The 27119-nt window shown below is 44.5% G+C and overlaps 1 protein-coding gene across 2 annotated transcripts; it reads right to left on the minus strand.

The window, feature by feature from the left end:
• Positions 1 to 23943, minus strand: acin1a (apoptotic chromatin condensation inducer 1a). 2 transcript variants are annotated; one of them, XM_076973215.1, is made up of 18 exons: positions 23774 to 23943; positions 22498 to 22563; positions 22295 to 22406; positions 21276 to 21331; positions 18025 to 21066; positions 17368 to 17514; positions 15880 to 15968; positions 12746 to 12809; positions 10632 to 10677; positions 8125 to 8279; positions 7854 to 7994; positions 4354 to 4534; positions 3801 to 3946; positions 3314 to 3421; positions 3112 to 3219; positions 1789 to 2089; positions 1600 to 1700; positions 1 to 1235 (listed from the first exon to the last, which is right to left on the minus strand). In XM_076973215.1, the coding sequence occupies exons 1-18, from the start codon at positions 23909 to 23911 to the stop codon at positions 870 to 872; spliced, it is 5367 nt and encodes a 1788-aa protein (XP_076829330.1). In that variant the 5' UTR covers positions 23912 to 23943; the 3' UTR covers positions 1 to 869. The 2 variants fall into 2 exon arrangements, with proteins under 2 accessions (XP_076829330.1, XP_076829331.1); XM_076973216.1 differs by having other exon boundaries at positions 12746 to 12806; positions 23774 to 23942.
• Positions 23944 to 27119: the final 3176 nt, after the last annotated feature.

Genomic DNA, 27119 nt, shown 5'->3' on the forward strand with positions numbered 1-27119 from the left:
TGTTATTAAATGGAATCTTTTATTTGTACATTTAGCACTTACAGGAGTAAACAAAAAATAAAAATGACTTTTATTCTAAAATGATAAAATGAGTAAAAAAAAAAAAAAGCCAAATCAACAATGGAACAAACCCCAAAACAAAGAACCTTAAATCAAAAATGGTGGTTAAACTTTCGTCCCACTCTCCATGCTGGGACAATGGTGGAGGACAGAGAAGGGACACGAGACTGAAACATGGACCCGGGGTGAGGGAGACGGAATGACGAAGATAGAGCAGACCAGGGTGGAGGTGGCAGGGCTACTGAAGCAGCTGGCCCTCAAGGCAGCGTTCACTCTTCAGCTTCTGTCAACGGAGGTCTCTGGACACGGGGGGGCAAGCGTAGTGGCGGACAGAGGGCCAAGCGTAGTGTTGTATGAGCTAAAGTACGAGGGCAGTCATGAATATGCTAGCCCCGCCCCGCCCCACCCCACCCCAGCCGTTGCACACGGCCCCCCTCGGTGTCCATTAAAGAGAGTGTGAGAACCAGAAAACTCACCCTAAACCGGCAACGTGGCCCTGATGAGCTAAACACGTACAGACTCCGAGCGTTTTAACTGCTGTCAGAGTACAATCAGTGGTGTAATGAGTTTAAAAGCCCTGATTAGCACACGTTTGAGGTGAAGAGGGCAATTCGTGTTGTGATGTCAACTCCACATACATCAAGTCCAAAAATACTGAGGGGGCAAAGGAACACTGGAGGTATCTCAGTTCCCAGGTAGGGGGCGCCAAGACAGCAGCCTATATGGAGCATGACCAGGCAATATGACCGGAGCTTTTACAGTACACAGACGGCATCAGAGGCCGTGGGGGGCCCCCGGCGCCTGGGGCATTAGTGGCGTTTGTCCCTCGGGGGCGACTCGCTGCGGCTGCGTGACCTCCTGCCTGCTCGCTCGCCGCCCGTGCGGGGCCTGCGGGGGGCGTCCCGCCTCTCGTCTCCGTCCCGCCAACGCTCCCGGTCCCGCTCCCTGTCCCGCTCTCCCTCACCCCCGCGACTGCTGCTCCTGACGGGCCTCGCCCTGCTCTCCTCCTCGCGCTGTTTCCTCTCTTCATCCCGCTGTTTCCTCTCCTCCTCTCGCTGTTTCCTCTCCTCCTCGCGCTTCTTCTTCTCCTCCTCTTCCTCACGCTGCTGGAGCTCCTTCCTCCTCTTCTCACGCTCCCTCATGCGTTCGGCGCGAGCGGCCTGCCTCTCTGCGGCCTACAGTACACACACACACACACACACACACACACCGTAAGTAAGGAGAGTGAAACTGAGGGCATAAAATACAGTCAGAACAGGAGAGAGAAATTGCGGGCAGGTACTTTTTCCACTGAATGCTACACACTGGACTAAGGTTCACCTACGAGTGTGTGTGTGCGCATGTGCACGAGTGTGTGTGCGCATGTATCTGGAGTTGTTCGGCAGCCAGAGGAAATGTTCCCGGGCAGAGCACAAGGTCGAGCCGGCGGAGCAGGAGACCACACAGCTGCTCTGCAGACAGGCCTGTGTGCACCCTGAGCCTACACAGAGGACTAACTAGCTAAGCGTAAAGGTACGTCTGGGGACGGACAGTCCTGACCTGCTCCTCAGTGAGGGGAAGCCAATATATACACGGTGCCGTTTTGGTTTTACAGAACAGGTCGTCCAGCAACTTGGCAGGCGGTTCTTCTGGTCCCTTTTCTGAACACAGATTAAAAATAATAATTAAAAAAACATTATGCGCACATTGATGGTTTCATAATGACTGAACTGCAGGCCAGCGGCTCACCCTTCTTGTCACCCTTGCCCTGTTCGCTCTTGCCCCTCTCCTTGCGTCTCCTCTCCCGGTCCCTGGAGCGAGACCGACGGGCCGCTCCCTCTTCTCCGGGCTGCCCGTAGTCTCGGACCTTATCGCGGTCCCACTCGCGCTCCGCCCGAGCCCTCTCCCTGCGCTCCATCTCCCGCTCACGCTCCGCCCACAGCTCCCTCTCCGGGAAAAGGCTGGGAGCGGCCGGACGGGGCCCCGCCGTGGCTCCTCTCTCCTCCTCCAGGGGGCGCTCTCCCACGGGTAAACCTCTGTGGAAGTCCAACTTTAGGAAGGGGGTGGGGACACAGTGGGCAGGAATGTTAGAGCACACAGGAAGTTAAAGAACTAGGAAGCATTTTCATCAGCAAAATCTCAGACAATTTAACCCAGTAGGTATGATGACAAAATTTTCAAACAGCCCCAAGCTGTTGAAAAGAATCACATATCTAGACAGAGCTGAAATATACCTTTAAAATGATACCTGGATTTTGAAAATTGGTTGAGAATTGATAGTTATGATATTTATAATATCATGTATCACATTAAAATATAATACATTAATTACAATAGAAGTCAAGTGACTGAAATTCACATAATCTAATTCTAATTAATCATAATTAATAATTAATCATAATCATAATCTAATTCGAAGTGATGTTAACTATATTACCATTTAACAACAAGTTATATCAGAAAACAATTGAGATATTAAACTACAAAACTTGTATTTCAAGAAAACACTGTGGGAACGAGTTAAACAGAGACACCGCTTTTAGCCTAAAGTTGCTAGCTACCGTGACGTTCGATACACAAATGTCAATCCTGACTACCTATTTTCTGCGGTCTAGTAAAATACTTTCGCCTGCATGGATTTCGATTAAATTTTATCTCAGCATTGAGATAAAAGCTGTATTTTTATGTCCACATATATTTCGATGGTGTCCGGAGCGTTGATGAAGCCCTCAGACCGCTTGAAAACAACAAAATATCTTCTTGCTGGTCTCCCGAACTGAAATCGCCTCAGAGTTGACTATTAGCAGTGCCTGATGATTGGCTGGGTTGTGCTTGACGAAGTCACAGTAGTATTCAGGAAAAAATATACACCTGCTAGGCGGTGAGGAGTGATGTTATATGACACCCTTACAAAAGTACAACGTAGTTTGGAACACATTAAACTGAATCAGAATTTTTCGCATCGAACGTTGGTTCGTCAGCATAACTAAAACCAGTTGTTCACATTCGGAGGCAGCGACACATTTGGAACGCAGTAAGACAACAGGAACTGGCGTCGACGGATTCACTCACTTCATCCTGTTGGCAAAAGTCAACGCTGAGGAACTTGGGATTACTCTGCGGCCATTTCACTCCGTGCAGCGCTGCGCGGGTGACCTGGGCCTCCTCCGCGCTGGAGTACTGGAGAGAGGAGAGTGTGCGGGAACGTCAAGACGCGGGCGGGACCCCGACACGGGCGGGTGATGAATGTGGCGGAAGGTTTGCGCGGCCTTACCGTGACGAAGCAGTGCGACTTGATCTTGTCGATCCAGAAGCCCTCCTCCACCACGGTGCCCGTGCGGTGAAGCAGCTCCTTCAGCTGGCCCAGCGTGAATGGCCGGACCTGAGAGGCGTCGACACAACGGGGTGGCGTTAAAGGACCTCGCAGGGGGCCGTGCGAAGATGCCCCAATGGCTAGAGCTGTCGCAGTGTCTCAGTTGGTCATGATGTACAACTGGACGATTCCCTCAGTATCGACATTTAAACAATTTATTAAAATTTATTTCTTATAGTTCTGTACAACAGTTCTCCTCACTCTGGTGTCCCATACAAACTAACCAGCTTGTCAATGTGCTGTTTGTGTGTTTGCAGATATCACTGGAAACCGATGGTAAATTTCAACTCATTGTTCCATTTCACACTCCAGAGGACAGCCCTACATAGAAAGCTGTGTGTGGCCTGACGGGCTTGTGAAAACGCTCGCCAGGCGAGGGAAGACGTACCAAGTTACAGATGTGAATGATGTTGGAGGGTTTGGCACGCGGGGGCGACGGCTGCTTGGCAGTGCGCACGGGGTCGTCGATGGTGACGCTCACCCCGGACTTCTGCTGACTGATGGAGCGTCGCACCAGGGTTTCATTTGCAGGGGCTGCAGGGAGAACACCAGGGTGAACACGGGCGGGAACGTGGGCGGGACCGGGGGCGGGGACAACGCAAGCAGCCATCAGAGGCCCTGAAACGAGTCACCCTCACTGATGCCTTTTTGGTAAAAGGTTGCCCCGTCTACTTGCCCATTATTACAATACAGTCAGGCTGTTGTTGCCCAAGCTGCTGTGGCCTCTTTCAACATCACTGCAGCTTTGCATTTAATCAGTTTCGATTTAGGCCAGTCTGGGTAAGTTCAAGCATGACTGAAACTTGTTAAATATTTAACCAAACCGTGTTACTGTTTAATACAGTTACGCAAGCAATGGTATTTTGTGCCATATCTACATAAGCTTTCAAATGTTTTTACAGTTTCAGGTAATAATAATAATAATAAACAAATGTCATCACCAGGCTTCACTTCCACATCCTGCGTTGGGAGGAGTGGCTCGGGTGCCGCGGAAACCTCCATTTTGGATTCCTGGCAGAGCACGTCTTTTCCTGCTTCATCATCTTCCTCTTCCTCCACCCGTCCATGCTCAGGCTGTCTGGCGTCCTTCTGTCCGTTCTCCTGAGTCTCCGAAGGTACGACCTGGCCAGAAAGTGCATGTATCTGACCAACCGAGCGGCTTTACGTGTTCACGTAACAATGACGTCAGCACAGCATGTGTGGTAGGGTTGTCACGATACTAAGAATTACAACTTCTATACGATACTTTAAAAAATATTGAAATTCGATACCATTTTCGATACCAAAGTCAGATACTGTGCTCATTTCCGTTTTAAAGCCTTTTTATTTTTATTTTTTTATAAACAAACAAATTAATATTGTATTTTGTTTCACAAATGTCAAATAAATAAAAGGTGTAGTCCCTACCACATTAAAACTGAAAAATAAATAATTGCACATTAATATAAATTAACATAAATAATAGTAGTGCACTCTGGAATTCACATTTAGAAGTCAAAAAAGGCTAGTGCAAAAAGTGTATTTTAAGTATACTTTAAACAACTTTAAGTAACTAAATCTTCAGTATTAGAGTAGAGATCAGTATTCATAGATGATAGATCCGTTGTAGTACGATCACTCTTTTTCTCCCTGTATGCTGTCACACTTACGGCTCTTAAACCAATATGACAAACATTTGCTAGGATACCATAATCGGACACAATCTTGTATGCTGTAATACTAGAAATGGGAATAATCACCAACCTCTTTTCTTTGAGTGAATTCTTTGTACAAATTTGCGTGCCGGTCCTTCAGGTGTTTGGCCAGATTTGTTGTGTTAAGCTAGGTTTATACTTTCTTTATACTACCACACTACGGTCACTCGCGAAACACACCTCAAAAACAGGGGAACGAACATTTACCTGACGAATTTTAATGTTGCTTTGTGTTTCAGGTTTGAAAAGTGCTGGAATTTAGGCTAAAGTATTTGAAAATGCTTGAAATTGTAACTACTTGGGTTCACAACAAATATCTGTCTGACTGAACAGTTCTCTTGTATTAACAAATACGAGCCTCTTGTAATTTCAGGACGAAATATGAGAACGTGAAGACGTTAAGAATGGGCATTTTGAAAATAGACATCCATTAAATAATGTGATAAAAAGCGAATTATTTTGAGTATGTTTAAATATTTAACTTAATTAAGTTTAACGTGCTGGGAAATATTGAACTGGACCTTGAAAGTGACGTACAAGTGCTTGAACTCCACCTTAAGCCTGGTTTATACTTAATGGTGGTTTATTTTCAGAACACCCAATCTTAACGTCTTCACGTTCTCTCATGTTTCACCCTGGAATTACAAGAGGCTCATATTTGTTAACGTAATACAAGAGAACTGTTCAGTCAGACAGACATTTGTTGTGAAACGAAGTAGTTACAATTTCAAGCATTTTCAAGTACTTTAGCCTAAATTCCAGCACTTTCAAACCTGAAACACAAAGCAACATTAAAATTCGTCATAAATGTTCATTCCCCTGTTTTTGAGGGGTGTTTCTTTATACTACCACACATCGTTTCGGAGAACACTGCACGCGGAAAGTATAAACGCTTCCACTGTTTGCGCAGGGTCGCGCGAGGTGGGCGGAGTCATGCGCTACGGAGTCATGTGCTCGCGAAAGTATAAACCAGGCTTAATAAAGGTGTATGAACCCTGCAAACATGACTCTGTTCATTGCGCTGCTGCGCACGCAAAGTTACAAAATTCGAGAGGTGCACGACCTTGCGAATCGACACCGCGATTACGTCATTTTTGCCGCGCAGACCCTCGCGCCAATCGCGTCGCGTCAAGTATAAACCAGGCTTTAGCGCCCTTCGTTGAAATGTTCCGAAAGCACCACTTGCAAACTGGCTTGTTCATGTCCTTCGGTTTTCCATCTTTATCTGCCTCGAAGTATTTCCCAGGCATGAAAATGGGTCAGGGGTTAAAAAGGTGAGAAGACCGGGGGCGGGGCATGTGACGTCATGGGGATACGGCGACGGGGCGTTGACATGTGATGTCATGGGTATACTTCGACGGGGGGGGGGTTGGGGGTGGCTGCTGGTGTACGGGGATACAGCGACAGGTGATGCCAAATATTACGGAGTTCGTAAGGTGACGTCATGTAAAAAATATAATAACGTGTGGCCACGACTTACTAACGCATGCGAAAGACTTACTAACGCGTGCGAACAAGATAATTAAGTATTACTTTATATAAGGCCAGGTTTACCTTCCTTGGGCAGTCAGTTCGCGAACATCCCTGGGATCTGCTTGCTTTGCTGTGAAAAAATAAACTTTGTTGCCGCGTGTGAAAGGCGACGTTAGTATCTCGTTCCCACGCGTTAATAAGCCGTGGCCACGCGTTATTTATTTATTTTTTACATGATGTCACCTTACGGGCTCCGTAAAATATAGTAAAATCCATAAAAAAATTTTTTTTGACTGTCATGTCAATGGATTAAATGTAAACGCAATCCGTAAACGCATGAAGCCGCTTTCGCCATTCCGGATGGCTCAGTCAAAACCATTACGTCTTAATGAACCAATACATACATCAGCGGCGAAAATTATGGTAAAAATACCAGGTTTACGTGTTTTTATTTTCTAACATGAGCTAAAGCACAGGGTAGACTCAAACGACAAGAGTTTACAACTTCATCTTCAACCTTTTCAGCCCTGGTGCGAATGTTATCCTCACCCGTCCCTGGATTCACCAGTTACAACTACAGACACACTAGAAAAAAATCTTGTTTCTTATTTTATGTCACCGTTAACTACACGGGGTTGACGCGAACTTGAATAGGTAGATAGATGGGCCTATTATCACAAGAGCTTGTGGTTCTGACAGTGTTCAACGCTGTAGCGAACGGCAGTAACTTTGTTTTACCGCAAAATATGAAAATGATTGAAACCATTAATAACCCAATTAAATCCACCCAATTAAAAATGTACGATGTGGTAAATGTACGATCTGGTAAATGTACGATGTGGTAAATGTAGTGGTAAATGTACGATCTGGTAAATGTAGTGGTAAATGTACGCTCTTCTGACATGTCCGCGGTGTAGCACTAGGTCCTGCTTCTCGTCCCGCTTAGCAGTAAATGAATAACATGAATGAAGAACGTTCGTATGATTGAAACGCTATTTGGCCTCTATGAAGGTTCTGGGCGGAAACTGCTGGCCACTGTGTCATTGAAATTGCCGATTTCGGAAGTGCTCTGTTTGCTAATTAAGTCAATGATAATTAAAATATATACATATAATCTCCCGACCCCCCCCAAACAAAAAACTCATCGGATCTACACGATTCACGTAGGTCACCCTTTTCAACTTCAAAACGGCGAATTTCGCCGAAAGGTGACAGATTTTCATGCCTGCAGACTACACACACACACACACACACACACACACACACACACATACCTGTGTAACAGTTCGTCGAATCTTCAGATCCTGGTCTCCCTGCTCCTCTAGGTCCTCTTCTGCAGACAGGTGTGGCTCATCTGGGTGCAGGTCCAGTACGGTGTCTTGCGATACGCCTGCCCTGATGTCTGGAATCAGTGACTACAGAAACAGAAGCAATAATCCCATCAAATGGCGGAAACAGGTGTGACGACGCTGAAAATAGACGCGCATACATAGAGCCTTAGGTCGCCACTGAACGGCTGTAGTGGCGCATGAAAGGGGGCGGTACCTTCAGAGAGTCCGTGGTGATGCTGATGGACGGCTTCTTGGCCGTGACGGCGGTGCTGGAGCCCCACCTCCTCTTGCGTCCCGCCCCTGCGGCAGGACCGGACGCCGCCTCCCCCTCCCCCTCAGAGCATCCTGTACCGGGAGGCTGCTTGTTGCCTAGAGACAGACAGGACAAAGCCGGCGCTTGGCAACGTGTCTCGTACAGTACGTCACGACAGCGACTGGTCTGGACCGCCATGCCTCCCCCCCCACAGATGCAACGCGTATATGACGATCAGGTTCATGCACGATTTAAGGGTGAAATCAGATCCGCGATGGTCTGATTAAAAGGGGTCATATTTATATAACTACAGGATTTACTCACTGAGCATCATGTAAAAAACTACCTGCACCCCAATATAAATAAACTACCCAGTATTACATCAAACATGACATCACACCATTTTCGATCCAAACATTATTCCCATCTTTAAAAGCACCTGTACAATACATGCACTGTTAGAGATGTTATGGGGACTTTTATTTTGACTTCTTGCTAGTTGTTAGCATCACACGCAATGCAGGCAGAGATCTCCAGAACCAAAAGGACTTCATCAGAGGGCAGAGTGAGAAAGACAGGTAATGTTAGGACGGCTCTGCTATAAATAAACGGCGTCTGCTCCACACTTCACCTCAGCAAATGCCACGTGTCTTTTAGCAAGGAACACCAAATCACAACGAACAGATAAAGATACACTTCAACTAGGGTTGCAACGGTATGAGATTTTCACGGTATGATAACCGTCTCAGAAAATACCGCGGTATCACGGTTATCACGGTATCACAGTTAGTTTGTATATTATTAAAAGATACACCGACCCTTAAAGAAATTACAACAAGTTATTTTTGTTCAATTAACTATTTATTGTAGAAACCTGGAACTATTGTATACAAAATGTGTCCTTTAAAAAAATAAGCCGTACACATGTTTATATAAATACTGCAAAATTAGAGAAACCTAAATCATGGATTTCAGTACAATTATTTAAGTTTAAATTATTTAATATCTGATAAACTGAGCCTGGGTCAGTGTCTGATCAACAACTGTTGTAAACGTCCGTTGTACTGCCAAGTTGGAATATAACTTGGCAGTACAACTATACAACTATAACTATAACAGATACTGCAGGAAGAGAGGATTTATTTCTGACATCATCACAATAGAGATGTCTATTTTAAGGTTTTCACACCGAGTCTGGTTTTAACATATCAAAAACAGGTACGTTAGAATTTGAACGCATGTAAATTAATAGCGTCTTTCACATCCAGTGAAAGCAAGGACCATAAAAAGCTAGGTTTATACTTTCACTAGTGACCGTAGCAAGCGACTCCGCACAGTTCTTTTGTCTTACGTTAACAAATACGAGCCTCTTTTAATTCCAGGACGAAACATGAGAGAACGTGAAGACGTTAAGATTGGGCGTTTTGGAAATAAACAACCATTAAATAATGTGATGAAAAAGCGAATTATTTCGAGTATATGTATAAATATTTAACTTAATTAAGTTTAAGGTGCTGGGAAATATTGAAACGGACCTTTAAAGTGACGTACAAGTGTTTTAATTCCACCTTTTAAACGTGTATGAATCCTGCAAACATGACTTTGTTCATTAGTTACAAAATTCGAGAGGTGCACGACCTCGCGAATCGACAGCGCGCGAGACCCTCGCGCACGGGCGGAGCCACCGCGATTACGTCATTTTCGCCACTGATTTTAGTTTAGCTTTTTTTTTTGTTAAAAAATGTGTTAAGTCTGATGCACTTTCTGCCATTCTCACTGCTGTGTGCTGAGTAGCTGAACCGGAGCGGAGTTGCGCATGCGCGGGTCAGTTTCTCCGCTGGCTTGCTTTTTACCGGTAATAAGCAAACGCACACGGTATGATAACCGTGCATTTTAATACCGTGGTATACCGTGAAACCGGTTACCGCTGCAACCCTAACTTCAACAATTAAATCCAAGGATTTAAAACACTCGGACGAGTGTTTTTTTCCCCTCACTTAATTATGAAATATTCTAGGTCAGGTCAGTCATGACTAGACGCCAGCATCTCGCTCAATTTGCCAGAAGTGGGCAACTCGGGTTCAGAGAGATGAAATGAGTTTGATCCAACTACCTGAATTTGTTAAGAACAAGAAGCTGACAAAAACCAGTCAGTGAATCAAACTGGGCTATATAAAACCACAGCAGGGCGTGTTCACTTATGGGACATGGAACTTGTAAAACTCACTGCATGACCTGTGAACACGACTGGTGTTCTTCCCAATGTCCGAGTGGACCCTGCTACTTTTCACAATGCTGTCTCTTCACTTGTCTAGTATTTGCCTACACTGCTATAAAAGTCCACAATTTTAAAAACTACGTTTCCCCCAGCTAACTAAACCAAAGATATGGACGAAATGAAAGATTTGCACTTAGAAGCGCTGATGAAGCCAAAGCTGTTTCTCTTGGAGAGAAGGACAGATACTCACTGCTCAGCGAAATCCTGCGGGCTGCCAAAGCCTTTGGGGTGGTGCTCTGAAACAAAGACAAAACAAACACAGCCCAGCAAAGGGAGAGAGGTGAGACAGGTGAGACAGGCCCACATGGACACACCCAGGATGAGCAGGAATGTGGAGACTGGAGTGAGACACAGGAGACGAGTAACTATCGAGACACTAGGAGAAGAGGTAACCTGTTACTGAATCAAGTGTGTTGCTTTATCACTGAACTCAAAGACTGGATTAGGTCCAGAAAATTAAAAAAGCTGGAGAGCAGTCTTCCCAGTTAATCTGGGATCAATAATTTAAAATGTTATGAAGATGTGGTCTGTTAAACAAAATCAAAACTTTTTATTAAAGTGCATGCTAGCTAACATTTCTAGTAATTACTACTTTAACACTTCTCTGCTGCTTGACAGCTGTCCTCTACTGTAATGGAGACTTCCAACAAATATTGTGCGTTTTAGGTGCTCTTTCTAAAACCTGCAGTAGCCTTGATATGCTCTAGTTCATGTAGTTAGTGGATTAATTTGAGGGCTAGCAAACAACCTATGATGTGTATTTTAAACTCTTAAAAGTAGAAAATGGGAGAGACACTACTTATTTCCTGGTACCATTGACACCTGTTCTTCAATGGGTTGGACTATGGCTCAATCTCACGTCTGCATGCACTGTATCTAGGCAACAACAGTTCGATCAGGTTGCGAAGTTTGAGTGGAATTCTGTCATCTGGTTTATGCAGAAGTAGAGTTTGATGGAGCACGACAGGAGAAGAGTCCACGTTTGTGCCGTTCAGTAAATCTTTGTTTGATTCCATGACACACAGATGCAGCTCTGAGGTAAACGGAAAGCCGTCCTGTTCTAGAACGGCACGTGAGACGTACGGCGTCACGCCACCTCTGACGCCTGCGCGCTACAGTCTTTAGGAATGTGCACTGACTCCTGACCATCTGCAGAGCTGTGCAGTCTCGGTCTGGTTCCGTGAGAGCTGCTGGTGGAGTTAGTCCACTCCAGCCCATACCAGGCTGTGAAGTAAAAATAATAATAAAAACTCAACATCCAAAAGGATTGATCTCGAGATCAGTGTCCAAGCATCTTGACTCAGGTTGAGTGGAAATGTCCATACTACAACATACTTGTTGACAGAGCTTTAAACAGGCATGAATTTGTCTGCCTTTCAATTTCAAACTGAAAAAGTCTGTCAAGGGCCAAACGTCAGCCTTTCAGAGATGTAAAGTAAAAAATAAAAAACACCCCGGATCTTGATTGCACACTCAATGTCCGTGCTATTGTTTGAAGGAGAGGGGGGAGGGACGACATGTGTGCAGGCGAGGTGTTGTGTGAGCGCCCGCTGGCCCAGATCAGCCCCCCCCCCCCCCCCCCGTTCAACAGTCCAAACTGCAGCTAATCCAAGCCATCTCCATTGGAAATGTGGCCGCTGTTAACCAGACGTGTCCCACTGCAGTGCAGAGTCGTGGGGCCTATCAGGTATAGCCACGGCGCTTGGCAATAGCAGAACAGGTGCAGTAGTAGTGGTAGTAGTATGCAGGTACCATTAGAGGCAATGGAAGAGGCATGATCACCTTTACAACAAATCAAGGGGGATTTTAAACATCAGCCAGAGAGAGGGAGAGAGAGAGAGAGAGAGAGAGAGAGAGAGAGAGAGAGAGAGAGAGAGAGAGAGAGAGAGAGAGAGAGAGAGAGAGAGAGAGAGAGAGCACCCCCTGCTGGTTCTGTCAAGGACAGCATCAGCAAAGGTTCATACAACAGCACAATCATCTCATAATAAACACCTTCAACTAAGTCAGCTAAGACTTTGCAATGAAACAGTTTGCTGTAACAGGTTATAACCTCTGGCACTGACAACAGACATGCTTTAAAATATGACATGTAATAGAAATATGTATATCTATGCACAGACCAACAGCAGATGCATAGACTGCTGTATAACTGTAAAATATTTTGTGCACTTAAAATAAATTCAGAAAGTGTTTCAAATGCTTTAGAAAATGCAAGCACCAAAACATTATGTACGGGGCGGGTGTTGTGTGCGCTGCTGGTCATTCTTACTGCGGGAGAGCTGAGGAACGTTTTCGTATTCTTACCTCCTCCAGGACCCCCAGGATGACCTCAGGTTCTGCCATGACCGCGTCCTTCAACACACTGCTGCTGGAGGGACAGTGGAGGGAAGGGGAACGTGTTATGATGACTGACATTTTATGATGATCGCATGTCTGTGCTGGATGTGAATTAAAGGTGACAGACATTAAAGCTTAAATCCTCAATATCTACAAAGACAAGCAAACAAAAACAGACAGTTCAGATTTAATTCTGATTATTTAACAATTTAATATTTCGTTAACCTTAATCAAGAATGTGTTTGTTCAAGTGTTTCAAAAGATGCAACAAAAAAACCCTTTTTATTACCTGAAATTCCTACTACAAACATCCTTTACATGCTGCCCGGTCTCTTACATTCAGAAGCATCAACATTTTAAACAAACTTTAAGAGATAAATAAGTTTAGCAACATCATAAGGTGACTTTAGTGCTCCTGATATTCAGATGACCATGTTGACTGCATTAACGGGTTTTTACTCATTCAAAAAAAAACACGGGTTGGGTGAACCGCACGTCAACGTTCACGTTTCTCGTCACCGGTGCCGCCGAGTGAACCGATGCAGTGATGCTCGAGTGAACCGATGCAGTGATGCTCGAGTGAACCGATGCAGTAATGCTCGAGTGAACCGATGCAGTGATGCTCGAGTGAACCGATACAGTTTAACAGAAAATTAAACACACGTTTCCCTTCGGAGATGCACAAATCTCGTCTTAACCACCAAACACACATGAAACACGGTGTTTTAAACAACTTCTCCCCCCAACCTCCCCTTCAGGGTGATATGAAGTAGCGATATTGGCTAAATGAAACGCGAAGAACAGCCATGTTGGATAAAAACGGTAGGCGCGGGGCAACAGTAGGACCCCGTTCTCCCGGTCCCACGCGCAGCCGGGTCGTCCTGTCGAGTGCCTGTCAGAAAACTTGCGCGTCCGGCAATAGAATCATGTAACGCACCGCTTCGTTATCAAACTCACTCCGAAAAACTAATAATGATAACGATAACGAAGACGTTTCTCTATTAAAACACCCCGGTCACACATTTATAGGACACGTTCATTTAGATTTCACACCTTACACAGTGAGCAACATGCGTATAAAGTATCTTCTCAATGTAGTGGTTTCAAATAACACAACAAAACACGGATAGCAAGAGCCGTTAATATGTAGAACATGTATTTAATATATATTTATTTAATATGTATTTATAGATATTAAAAAATTTAATTATATTCCCAAGCGTGCAACGTAAGTGATGCATAAAGCAGCCACGGTGGCCTGACAGCTCCCCACCCTCAATCCAGGCATCATGTCAGACACCCCATTTGTCATCCTGGGACGAACTTGTAGTTGATTTAGACCAGGGATGTCATAGTCAAATACACAGAGGGCCAAAAAACCAAATTTGCTACAAGCCGAGGGCCGGACTGGTTCAATGTTTATTAAAACTGTCACGGTGAGGCGGCCCCCTACCAGCCGCCTCCGTCCACAGCGGCTGTTGTTGTTGTTGTTTGGTGACGTCATGTGCGTCCCTCAAGTGGGCGGAGCCCGTGATCCGTCTCACCTGAGGGTCGTTTGTTTGCCTATATATGTCTTGTCTTTGTACCAGTTGACCGCTGGTCATTATATCCTTAATTTGGATCTTTTGCACGGGTTTTGGTTTGCACACTTTCTATTAAAACATCCTTAATTTTCCCTGAGACTTGGCGTGATCGCTTCCTTTTCAGTTGCTCACACCGCCCGTCACAAAAACATATTGAAATGATTGCACATAGCCTATTGAACCAAGACCCAACACAGTGTATACTATTTAATGCTTAAATGAATAAAGCAATATTTTCTTATGGATCTGTCAGTAATTTCAAGTGAAAACATTTTTCAACAAGCAAACAGATAAAAACAAACTTCCTTCAAAGAAAACATGTCCTGTACATTAAATTAATAAAGTAATAAAGGTTTGAAAAGTGCTGGAATTTAGGCTAAAGTACTTGAAAATGCTTGTAATTGTAACGACTTCGTTTCACAACAAATGTATTACGTTAACAAATACGAGCCTCTTGTAATTCCAGGACGAAACATGAGAGAACGTGAAGACGTTAAGATTGGGCGTTTTGAAAATAAACAACCATTAAATAATGTGAATAAAAAAGCGAATTATTTCAAATCATTTCGACTATATGTATAAATATCTAACTTAATTAAGTTTAACTGGTGCGTGCAGTTACAAAATTCGAGAGGTGCACGACCTTGCGAATCGACAGCGTGCAACGCCCTCGCGCACGGGCAGAGCCACTGCTATTGCGTCATTTTCGCCGCGCGGACCCTCGCCGCTTGTGTGCGCTGCAGTGACTTCGCGGGCTACCGTTGCATTGTGGGGAATGTAGTGTTTGTGCGTGCAAAACACCATCGGGCGGCTGTGGCCTGCGGGCCGGTTCTAATAGTAATTAAATATCATCCAGGGGGCCATAGATAATCAATTCGCGGGCCGGATCTGGCCCGCGGGCCTTGACTTTGACATATGTGATTTAGACGGATCAATAGTTCCTTTTTAGCTCACACGTAGATGCAGGTATCTTGTATTTCACTGATTTAATAGTCAGGATAATTGCGACGGTGTGTGAAAATGTCCAAAAAATAAAAGGAACATCCGATGCCAGTGGTGAGCACACCCTGTCACACTAAATGTGTCACGTGTTTGATGAAGGAAGATCAACTTCGTGCCATCACCACACTATGCCAGACGTTAACACATTGCATGCACATGCCATGTTTCGTGAGCAGAACATTAATGTATAGAACAGATTTCTAGATTAAATCTGGACGGCCATTATGGGAGTAGTTTTGCATTTAATCTGTATTTAGTGTGATCTCTCTATCCTCTTCGCGTCCTCCTCTTAAAGTGTCCACCCTAACAACAAGTGCTATATTTCTCATGTGCAGGACACATCCTTATTACAGAAAGGTGTGGCAGTTTAATCTGGCCTGGGTAAATATTCACATTTATAATAAGATGCATCGGTATTCTGGGGAGAAAATCAGTTTCACTCATTTGGCTGCTGTTATATTTCATACACGGTTTTTATAGCTTGGTGTGTGCACATGGGTGCCGTCGATCACAGACCTTTTGGCGTCTGGTTTGGGATGTTCCTCTGCGGGTTCCTCCCTCCCTGGTGGGGCCACCTTTTCATCCAGGACGCTGTGACAAGGCTTCTGAAAAGCACACGAGTTGTGAATAGCACATTAAGTACACTGTAAATGTGAATTGTGTTTTCCAATTTCCAGCTGTATTATGTAGATAACTAGCTTATTTTGGTCAGGTGAACACATTAAAACAAAAACGGAATGGCAATAAATAACTAGCACCCTATTTTCAAGCCCTCCAGCACCGTTTAAAAATAATTATACAAGTATTGTCTGTAGCTCATCATGTATCTAGAACAGCGTTTCCTACTTTTCACCGGCCCAACACTAGCTGAAACAAACTATTGTTCTGCTGTAGGTGCCGATTTGAGCCAGTGTCGTTTACATTCCGTCAACACTATTACTGTTGAAATTTTTTTGATTTAAGATTTACAAGTTTGCAGCAGTGCAAAGACATTGCGGTTTAGCGTGTTGTCTCCTTTACTGACTGCTACGACTCATTTTCAGCAATAAATAAATTGCTATTAAAAGCTAACAGTGTGGGTACGTAAAAAAGTGTAAGATTTGGTCAATCACATTAGCTCACTGAGAGAAAACAGCCTGGGGACTTTCATTAAAACCGAGACATTTTGGAGTCATGAAAGCTGAATTTCTGCTTATAATTATTTTTGCTACATCAAGTTCTTTATCACAACACTCATAGCAGAAATAATAGAACACCACCACATCCTCAGGGTCTATAACGGTGCTTTGGAGCAATTTCAAAAGAACCCACAGAAAAAGATATATGATGATCTGCAGAAGCATGCAGACTATGAAGGCACAGCAAACCAAATTACACAATGAGTCACATATGCACAGATATCAACTCATTTTGCACATGCTTCAGTAGATACCATAGCTACGGTGGAGATGCTCTCAAAATCGGAGTCAAGCCTGTTTGGCAATGAACGGGAAACGTCTTTCAAATAAGAGCGAACACAAAGTTGGCACCTAATGATTATATTGTACAACATGTACAATCATTACTAAATAGTCAATCATATGTAATCTACAACAGTCAGTATGAGAGGGTTTCTGAATAGATGCATCAAAATGAATGTGATCAATAAACCCATCAGAAAGGAGCAATTGAACAGTTGGCAATTTTGGTAGTGCAAAAACAAAATTCCTGTCAGTAAAAAAAAACCCCACTCAAATCTTAACTATGTAGTGGGGCAAAGGTCAGATAAAGAGTGATGAAAGGTCAAAGGTGATCCACTTTAATAATTTAATAACCAAGTCATCTGTTTTCATCATCCCAGTAGATCCAGGTATGCCAAATGTAAGAGACACCAAGCCTCATGTGGGGTGACGTTTTTTCTATTATTTGTGCATTCCTGAAATAGGGGACTGCACCCTCACGATGTGCCTTTAGCTGCATTAACCCTGACTGACATGATTTTGAAGCTGACAGTCTTTGGCTGACCTTGCTGTGAACGACCTCCTCATGCTCCTCTTTTCCTGTGAAGCCAGATCTTCTGCTTTGGGGCATGACAGGCGTGTCAGACACACTCACATGCTGGTCTGTGGTTTCTTTCTCCTGTGTCACGGTCTCCTCCTGGGTGTCTCCTGACTGAGAGGGACACAGGGACTTTAAACACATAATATGTATGCATATCTGATCAGACCGACGAAGGCGGCACCTGTTATGAGTACTTGTGAAGGCTAAACTTGAATAAGCATGCAAAAAAGCGACCGCAGCCCACTCCAATCTGAGAAACACAGTCGTATAGTCAATCTGACTATTTAAACCTTTCTGAGGAAGCATGATTTGAATGATGTTCAATGTTCCATGTTAAGATGCATTTCTCTGCAGGACGACACCAATGCTTGCTTGGCACCAATGAAAGTACAAATGTGAGGAAAAAGGTCAAAACCATCTGTCCACATCAAAGCCTCTGGTTCCCATTATAACTGTGTCAATAGGTTTTGTTTAATATTGACATCATTATTGTCCACTGTAATCAATCACTGACTACAGATATAGTACATAGAGAAAGGTCATTCTTTTGGAGTTTCTAGATATTCTAGATATAAGACTGGATATTCACGATCTTTGACAGGGAAGCTATGAACCACTCACCCTTCGGCCACGTGTCGTAGAGCATGTTCTGTCCTGTGATGAAGAGGAACCAGAGGAACGTGATGAAGATGAAGATCCAGAATCAGAGTCAGATGAAGAGCCACTGGTGGACGACGATCGTTTTCCCCTCTTCTCCTTTCTCTGTTCCTTCTCACACTGCTCTGGTGAGGAGCGAGGATGTGAAGAGGTCTTGGGTGCATTGTGACCTTTTTTGGACATCTCCTGCTCTGCTTTCTGGACTGTTCTGTTTTCTTCTAGTCCCCCACGACCTGCCACTGGATGCATTATGCTAGGTGGAGGTACCACAGCTTCAGGTTTCTCTTCTGATGGAGACTTTACCTGCGTTGGTTTATCAAGTTCTGATGTTTTGCTCTCAACATGAATAGATGCTGAAACAAGGACCCCTTGCCTCATCAATTGTGGTGACGTCTGACTTGCCAGAACCAGGACAGGCTCTTTTGGCTTGCTTGGGGCCTGGACAGGAGGAGCATACTGTGGATCTGGGCTGTCAGAGAAGGCACGAGGCCTCTTTAACACTGAGGCTGTGGAGAATGACGAGGGTGATGAAGTATCTCTCGCAGGATCTCTGAGAAGGCGAAACTTTTTGGAAGTGGACTGGGTTGATAAAGGCTTTGTAACAGTAGGAGAATTAAATGGACAATGTTTTTCAGAATGAACACCAGTTTGGTTCTCTTGACCTTCCATTTCTGCTGCAGAATGACCCTTAAGGCAGAGTTTCTCTTTCTCCTGCTCCATCTGCCAGTCACTCTGCACAGACTTCATTCTGTTCTGCTTCCTCAGTTTTGTAGTTCTTTCCATATCTTGCTCCTGTGGCTCTTCTTTCTCTTCTACCAAGGATCGAGGCCTCTCTTGTTCTAGACCTTGTCCTTTTCCTTCTCTTTCAATCATTTGCCGTCTTTCTCTTTTCAAGTCTTCCCTTTCTAGCTCTAGACCTCTCTCCCTCTCCAGTCTCTCTTCCTTTAGTGCCTTCTCCCTCTTAAGTTTCTCCTGTTCAAGAGCTTTCTCCTTCTCCAGTCTCTCTTGCTCAAGAGCTTTCTCCTTCTCCAGTTTCTCTTGCTCAAGAGCTCGCTCCTTTTCCAGCCGTTCCTGCGCAAGAGCTCTCTCCCTCTCCAGTCTCTCTTGCTCTATAGCTTTCTCCCTTTCCAATCTCTCTCTCTCCATAGCTCTCTCCCTCTCCAGTCTCTCTTCCTCTAGAGCCTTCTCCCTCTCCAGTCTCTCTTTCAGAGCTCTCTCCCTCTCAACCCTCTCTTGCTCTAGAGCCTTCTCCCTCTCGAGCCTCTCTTGCTCTAGAGCCTTCTCCCTCTCGAGCCTCTCTTGCTCTAGAGCCTTCTCCCTCTCCAGTCTCTCTAGCTCTAGAGCCTTCTCCCTCTCCAGTCTCTCTAGCTCTAGAGCCTTCTCCCTCTCCAGTCTCTCTAGCTCTAGAGCCTTCTCCCTCTCCAGTCTCTCTTTCAAAGCTCTCTCCCTCTCGAGCCTCTCTTGCTCTAGAGCCTTCTCCCTCTCGAGCCTCTCTTGCTCTAGAGCCTTCTCCCTCTCGAGCCTCTCTTTCAAAGCTCTCTCCCTCTCCAGTCTCTCTAGCTCTAGAGCCTTCTCCCTCTCCAGTCTCTCTAGCTCTAGAGCCTTCTCCCTCTCCAGTCTCTCTTGCTCTAGAGCCTTCTCCCTCTCCAGTCTCTCTTGCTCTAGAGCCTTCTCCCTCTCCAGTCTCTCTTGCTCTAGAGCCTTCTCCCTCTCCAGTCTCTCTTGCTCTAGAGCCTTCTCCCTCTCCAGTCTCTCTTGCTCTAGAGCCTTCTCCCTCTCCAGTCTTTCCTTTTCTTTTTTTTGTCTTTCCCTCTCCAAGGCTTGTTCCTTTTCTATTCTTTTTAGTTCTAGAACTCGTTCTCTCTCTAGTCTCTCCTGCTCCAAAATCTTTTCTCTTTCCTGTCTCTCCAATTCTATGGCCTGTTCTCTTTCCTGTCTTTCCCGTTCCAGTCTCTCCTGTTCTAGTGCTTTTTCTCTTTTCAAGGCCTCCTCTTTCTCAAGTTTCTCTCGTTCCAATAACCGCCTTTTTTCTTCTTTTTCCAACTGCAAAATTCTCTCCTTTTCCAGTTGCACAGCTCTTTCTCGCTCTTCCTTCTCCCTCTTAAGAGCATCTTCTCTTTCCAGTGTCTTGAGCCTTTCCAAGGTTCGTCTGCGGTCTTCCCTGCCTTTCTCCAAGGCCCACTCTTGTTCCTGTCTCTGTCTATCGAAAGAAGGTTCCACAGCTCCTTGCTTGGATATAACTGAAACAGGACAAACCTGAAGTGATGTCGCATTAGCTGTGTGCGTAATGGCGGACACAACACCTTCAGTGTGGCCTCTGCTCGTCAAGCTTGAGGGAATGACGGCGCCATCTTCTTCATCCTCGCGCCCGTGCTGCCCTTTCCCAGAGAAAGCTCCTTCTGACTCCATCTTGCGTGCGAGAAGTGTGAGTGGACCTGGCCTACGTTCTGCGAAATCGCCTGATGGCTCAGGGCTACTGCTACGGCTACTAGAACTCCCAGAGCCCGATGTGCTGGACACACGCTGCCTGGACGGTGGCTCTCCTGGACTAGGAGGACTCTGTTTAGGGGTGTCCGGGAGAGGAAACGAAAGCTCTGGCGGAGGTGAGGGCGGAGGAGTTGGCTCCCTGAGCTGTAAGGGAATGTGTGGTGATGGTTGCTGTAAACGAGACTCTCCAGACCTCTGTCTGGGTGGGAGGCTCAGTGGACGTTCTCGCCTACCACACTGCTGAGCAGCCGCACTCCACTCTTCCTCGTCGTCATCATCGTCGTCGTCTTCTCCGCCATTGCTCTCCTCATCACTGTCCACAGGCGCACGGCTTGAAGTTGGACCCCTTTCACCTACATTCCCCTGAGAAATACTCGCTGGGGCAGGTGCAGATGCTGATGGCTGTGCAGAAACATCTCTCTCTCTCAGGCCGTTGCCGTCCCTTGCTGGGAGACCAAGGCCCTCACTTACTAATGAGGCAGGAGGTTTGTTTTGGTCAGCTGACAATGGGGCAGTATCCTATTGGAGAAATGGAAGTAGAACAAGAAGTTTTTAGATTCAAACCAAAAACCTATAAGAAATTAGGAAAATACAACTGACAGGAATATTACTACACTACAAACTTGTTCATAACTTTGTCAAAACACTTTTTTTTAAAAGCATGAATGTACAATCTACAATGAGGACAAACAACGAAGGATCAGCAGGCGAATTCTTATGGGCCTGACCTCCTCTGGGGCAGAACGTTTTGTGCCGTCATTAGTTTCTGCATGGTCTTCCTGGTCTGTAACAGAGACAAGCAGACATCTCAGACCTACGCAGGGCCATGTCGACAGTGCACACTCCCCGTCTCCTGCACGCTGTGCATGGAACGTTCCACAGAGCAATAACATGAGGACCAGCAAACGTGTTCACGTGTGACTTAAATCACATGCACCCACATTCTCAAAGCATGCTACGCTTTTGTCTTAAAATGTCAGTATGCCTCTCACCATAACACACAGCAAATGCACACAGCAGAAATGAGTATCTGGCACATTTACTAGAGAATTTGCACTGGACTGGTTTCTGGTACAGGGTCAGCCTGGAATATTATTTGTGAGTTTTTGTAAATGCCACTACTAATAACAATAACAAAAAAGTTTTGTACAAAGAGCAGGGACATTACAGCTTGTGTTCATCTACTGAAATCAGTTCATCTTCTAAAAATAGCTTCACTTGCTGAATTCTGTTATTCCATCCATTTGTTTTCCAAATCTGTCTAATTTTAATATCAGCCTGAATACTGATGCATCACAAAAATAGCTAATTTTGAGCATAAACACCATGGGTACCCAATCCTTGAATTCTTATTAATCTGTCCAAACAATACTTTATACACATTTATACAGTACTTTATACTTACTGTTTCTCATTCACATTCAGTAATTTGCTACAGTGCAATAACTGGGCTGTTATATTAATCGTAAACTGCAGTTTGGAAGCATATGGTCTACAACCCCTCAATACATACACATGCACTTTACCAGACTGACCTTTCAAGACTTTTCACTGTGTTCTGTAAGATCATGCTACACGTGCCTATATACAATGCAGTTGTTTGTGAGGAACCAGCGTAATCAAGGAACGTTCCACACAATTGTTCTTTCCCCGCTGTATAAGTGAGATCTGTTGTGAGAATGTGTCCCAACAGCCAATAAAAAAACAGGCACCGGACAGTCGGAGAAGTGACGAGCTGTCGACTCACCTGCGGTCTCGGCTGCCTCTCGCGCCTCTCTCTCTAGACGCTGTCTGAGGAGCTCCTGCTGCTTGGCGAGGTACTGCTTAATAAAGCTGTTTTGACTCATCTCCTCCCCAATCTGAGGCACAGAGACGGCACAAGAGCGTTGGGGTTCGTGTTTTAGCCATATAACAAAGCTACATGTAGCTACTAGTAATAGCAGAACTCACCTGGGAGTTTGGCTGCAGGCCAGGGTGATGGGTGGAGGTTCTTTGAAGATTCTCCAGCATGAGTGCCTGTTAAGCATTTAGACACACACAAAGTGAACTGAATAAAAATCGTTGTGCATATAAACACACACACTGACTTCTTTTTACTTATAAAAACATGCTGTAGGTTGGGCTTATAGGTTTTATACTCTCATCCAGGTAGTAGTGGTTCCATGTGTCATAACTCCTGCAGAGATGCAGTGAAACACTTCTACCAACATAGCATCCACTACCCTGGCACTACTACTGCAGACCAGATTATAAACGGACTTCCAAACAAATCCGGCATATTTCTGGTAAGTAGTGGTCAGTTGGTGGGAGACAAAGTGTGAGGAACCAGAAGTCTGTACATGTAAATCTAAGAAGTCACCAGCTGTGTGTACAAATAATGGAGCCAGTTAATATCGACTTATAACGTCACATTAGCCAATTCAACCACACAAGACATGGCAAAAAATTGTCTACCACAACAAATAAACAATGATTTTTTTTTTACTTCAAATGTATTTTTTAAGAGAAGTCTACACACACACACCACCAACCATTCAAAGAAAAAAGAAAATGTTTGCACAGAAAGTTTAGATATTCTTACTGAAGAAAAGGAGCATTCATTCAACATGTGGCTGCAGCGGGCATGTCATCTAGACAACGACAAGCAGCTGAATTAACGAGAAAACCCCCGCGGGGTGTAAAAGAATCATAGCTGGACCTTCCCCGGGATGTCGTGAGTGAACGAACCGAGCCCCGTTAAACCCGACACTGCGCCCGTGTTACGGCGCCACAGCACGTCTGCACCTCACCACTCCTGAAAGGCCACGGCGGTCAGCTGACGAATAAACGTTAAAAATGTAACGGAGCGGGTCAAAAGTGGGGGCGGCGAGGACGGATCGTGTTGATCCGCCACTACACGCTCCCCCCCACCGGGGTGATGACCACCCACACCCCCCTCCCCTCAGAAATGCCTCCCGGAGCCAAACGCACAAAGCGCAGACCCGCCGACAACTTCCAAACTAACTAGCGCCAGCCAGCTAACCGTAGCGAGGGAGCACCGAGGGCCGGCGACGCTTGCGGGGAGCAGCGGTGCGGTGTGTGGGGTTAGCGCGGCTCTCCGGCCCGTTTACGGGGCCAAACAAACAAACACAAAAGGTACAGACCGCTAGCGGGGCTACTGAGTTAGCACTCGGCCCCGGATCACGGTCCCCCCCTTCCCCGCGTCAAAACCACGTTTCCAACTGACCCCCTTGAGCCTCTTGACGAGCGCGTTCTTCTGTCCGCTCTTCGACAGGCCCCTCTCGTCCAGCGCCGCTTTTAGGTCCGCCACTCGGAGAGAATGGAGCGGTCTGCCGTCCAGCGTAACGTCTTCGAGGTCCGCCATGTTGAATCCTCTCCCGTTCTCGGACTCGCGGAGCCGCAACGCCTTCACCCGGGTGACGTCACGGGCGTGACGCACTTCCGGAGGAGCCGGACCTGACTGAACGGGAAAATTATTAATAATAAAAATAATTTTAATTAAAAAAAAAAAAAAGAATTTGTTGCTGTCGCTGTTCACATTGTATATATATATATATATATATATATATATATATATATATATATATATATATATATATATATATATATAGTGAAAGTATTTATCTTGTAAATTTAGCCTAGGAAATTCTGAAAATCTCTGAAAATCATTGTAACGTGTTGGATGTCCATCAAAATCAAATATATATATATATTTGTTTATTTATTTATTAAAACAATTTAATATGTGAAAAATTATATAGCTGGGGTACTTTCATGTTTCTACAAAAGAAAGTGATTAAATGACTGAATTTAATATGTAAATATATGTATACTTTGACACTAAAGAACTATTAGAAATCTTTAATACAACAAATAAATGAATATATGTGTGTTGGAAAATGAACACACTTCAGCCTATGGCAGAAACAAATGATTTTGAACTTTTAAACCATTTTGACTTTCATTTTGAACATTGATCATTAAGCTACACAGTAATCAAGTCTATAAATTTGAAAATTTAACACAAGGCTCAAATTAAAATGAGTAGCCTGTATAGAAAAGAGTGGCATTGGACAATATGAAATTTAGTCATACTGGGAAAGAAGTTATAATTTTGTACATCTCTCATCATTAAATGGTGTCTGTTCCACATAAACATAGATCCAAGTGAAGATTCAATCTGTGTCTGTTATGGTTTTGTGAGGTAAATGGTATTGCAGTGAGCGATCTAGATTTGCTTTGCCGCATTTGCAGGTGGAACAATCCCCTTTACAACAGCATTTGACCAACACTCCGCAGGCTCTGCGAGCAGCAACTAAACAAGCTTCCATGGCCCTGATTCCTCGATGCATCCATAGTCTTTTTGGGAAAGGAAGGACTTCCTGTGGTGGTTTGCTGGATGCCCAGATTTCGGTTCGATACACTGCGTATTTAATATATTGAAGTAGTGCATCCCAAGTGGGTGGCAATTTCTCCATTATCCATTTCTGCTGACAGAAAAGTTATTTTCTGTTCTGGTTGATGGAGCTCATAGGACTGGATTTGTCATACAGGATAACAGGCAGCCTCTCAAGCCTCTAAAGCTGCTGAGAGTGGGCATCTAATTGCTGGAATGGTTGTTTGGCAAGACAAAGAAACACTTCAGTTGCATCATCATAGCCTTGTCAGGCCTGCCCGGTTGTCGTCTTCCCCTTACCATTGACGACAGATGTTGTATAACAACCAGGATATGCATGAAACAGAAGCAATGCTTGAAATTTCTCCTAGACTTTTGCTATTGATATGGAAAACTCGGTATTTCTTGCCCATGACAAAAGCAACACAGATATCAAGCAAAGGCTGAATCAAACTTAAATCATTGAATAAACCTAGAAGGATCACAATGACGTCACTGTCTACAGTACGCACATAGACTTTGTTCCTAGCTCCAGTGCATGCTCAGTGGCGCAAAAATGGGGTATTCCCCCCCGGTCAACAAGTTACGTTCGCCCCCTCCTCCAGGTTCAAATCTCACTCCAAGCGATCTTCAAAAGTTGCCAATCCTGAGAAAATTATTTGCCGAGTTGGTGGGGGGTGGGGGGTGGAGTGCAGGGGGCGCCGATAGTATGTTTGCATACACCTCAGAAAGTATTTAGTTGCAACCCTGTTCATGCTGTACCTATTGTCTGCCTCCTTATGATTGCAACAACTCATGGTGCTGCTGGAACCAAAACATTCTAACAGGTCACCAAGAGTATTCCAGAACATTCTAACAGGTCACCAAGAGTATTCCAGAACATTCTAACAGGTCACCAAGAGTATTGAAGAGGGCCATTTCTGTGTGTAAACCACCTAACTTAACCACATGTGTAGTCAAGATTATCAAGGTCACAATCTCAGAGACAAACAGAGGCCAGTTTCTTGCTCCTGGTTTTGTGCATGTACATTGAGGCCGATGTAAAGAGGGAGCGCCGGTTTAAGTTCCAGGGCGTGTCTGATTATCCTAGGAAATGCTTTTTTCTTTATGTTGTAAAGAACGCCCTGTCCAATTGTAAGACAAGCCAGGGACCTTCTCTTGACCTTCCATGTTTGTGCCCTTCATTATCATGGAGCTTTCTCATCTCATTCTCATTCTCATGGAGCTTTCTCATCTCATTCGCATTCTCATTCTCATGGAGCTTTCTTATCTCATTCTCATTCTCATTCTCATGGAGCTTTCTCATCTCATTCTCATTCTCATAGAGCTTTCTCATCTCATTCTCATGGAGCTTTCTCATCTCATTCTCATTCTCTTTCTCATGGAGCTTTCTCATCTCATTCTCATTCTCATGGAGCATGCATTCTCATTTCATGCATGCAGAAATATACAAGGGTTCACAAACTTTGAATCACCACTGTACATGAACGGAAATGTGAAATGAATATTGTGTCATTGTCTTGTTAAGCATATGTATTAATAAAGTTACTCAGATTCTCCTGTTTGAGTGGGTGTTTCTGAGCCTCTGCTGGTTGGCCCAGTTATCTCTTCGAAGCTCTTTGTATTATTTCCAGAGTGTAATTTGTTTAAAAAAACAACACTACAGCAATTCACCTTGAACAGAAAAAGAAAGTAGACTCCCTATAATTACATTTACTTGAGTTTTCTTCCTTCCTAATTTTGCTAATTTGATACTGACTGCAGACACTACCAGAAAAATGATCACATTCATGATTGAATGTATGTAAATAATGTAGAAATATGAATAAAGATGTATGCACAGAAACAGTTGCAGTTGCAACATTTTGTAATGTTGAAATGACATAAACCAGTGCTCCATGTAGCATGACTTAATGTACAATTTTACAAAAATGTGAAAATAAAACAACAAAATGGCAGCAGTTTACTTTTATTAAATTTCAAATTTAACATTTAACATCTAACGTTTATTATTGTACTGCAAGAGGTGACTTTTTCTGGACTGTTGTTGGTCCTTTTTGCAGTGTCACCCCCCCCCCCCCCCCCCCCCCCCCCCCGTTCCCCTTTTTTATATTTTCATAATGGGAATTTTTCATGTGTTCATGAAACGGAAGGTGGCGGTATATGCACAACTCAT

The sequence above is a fragment of the Brachyhypopomus gauderio genome, chromosome 14, assembly GCF_052324685.1.
Source record: "Brachyhypopomus gauderio isolate BG-103 chromosome 14, BGAUD_0.2, whole genome shotgun sequence".
Lineage (NCBI taxonomy): Eukaryota > Metazoa > Chordata > Actinopteri > Gymnotiformes > Hypopomidae > Brachyhypopomus > Brachyhypopomus gauderio.

Bases quoted from the DNA above. Each gene is read 5' to 3' on its own strand.
- acin1a (XM_076973215.1), bottom strand. From the start codon at position 23,911: ATGGCGGACCTCGAAGACGTTACGCTGGACGGCAGACCGCTCCATTCT. The intron at 17,515-18,024 runs GTGAGTGGTTCA...TGTCCCTCTCAG, and splicing joins CTACGACACGTGGCCGAAGG to TCAGGAGACACCCAGGAGGA. The intron at 7,995-8,124 runs GTACCGCCCCCT...CTGTTTCTGTAG, and splicing joins TCACCACGGACTCTCTGAAG to TCACTGATTCCAGACATCAG.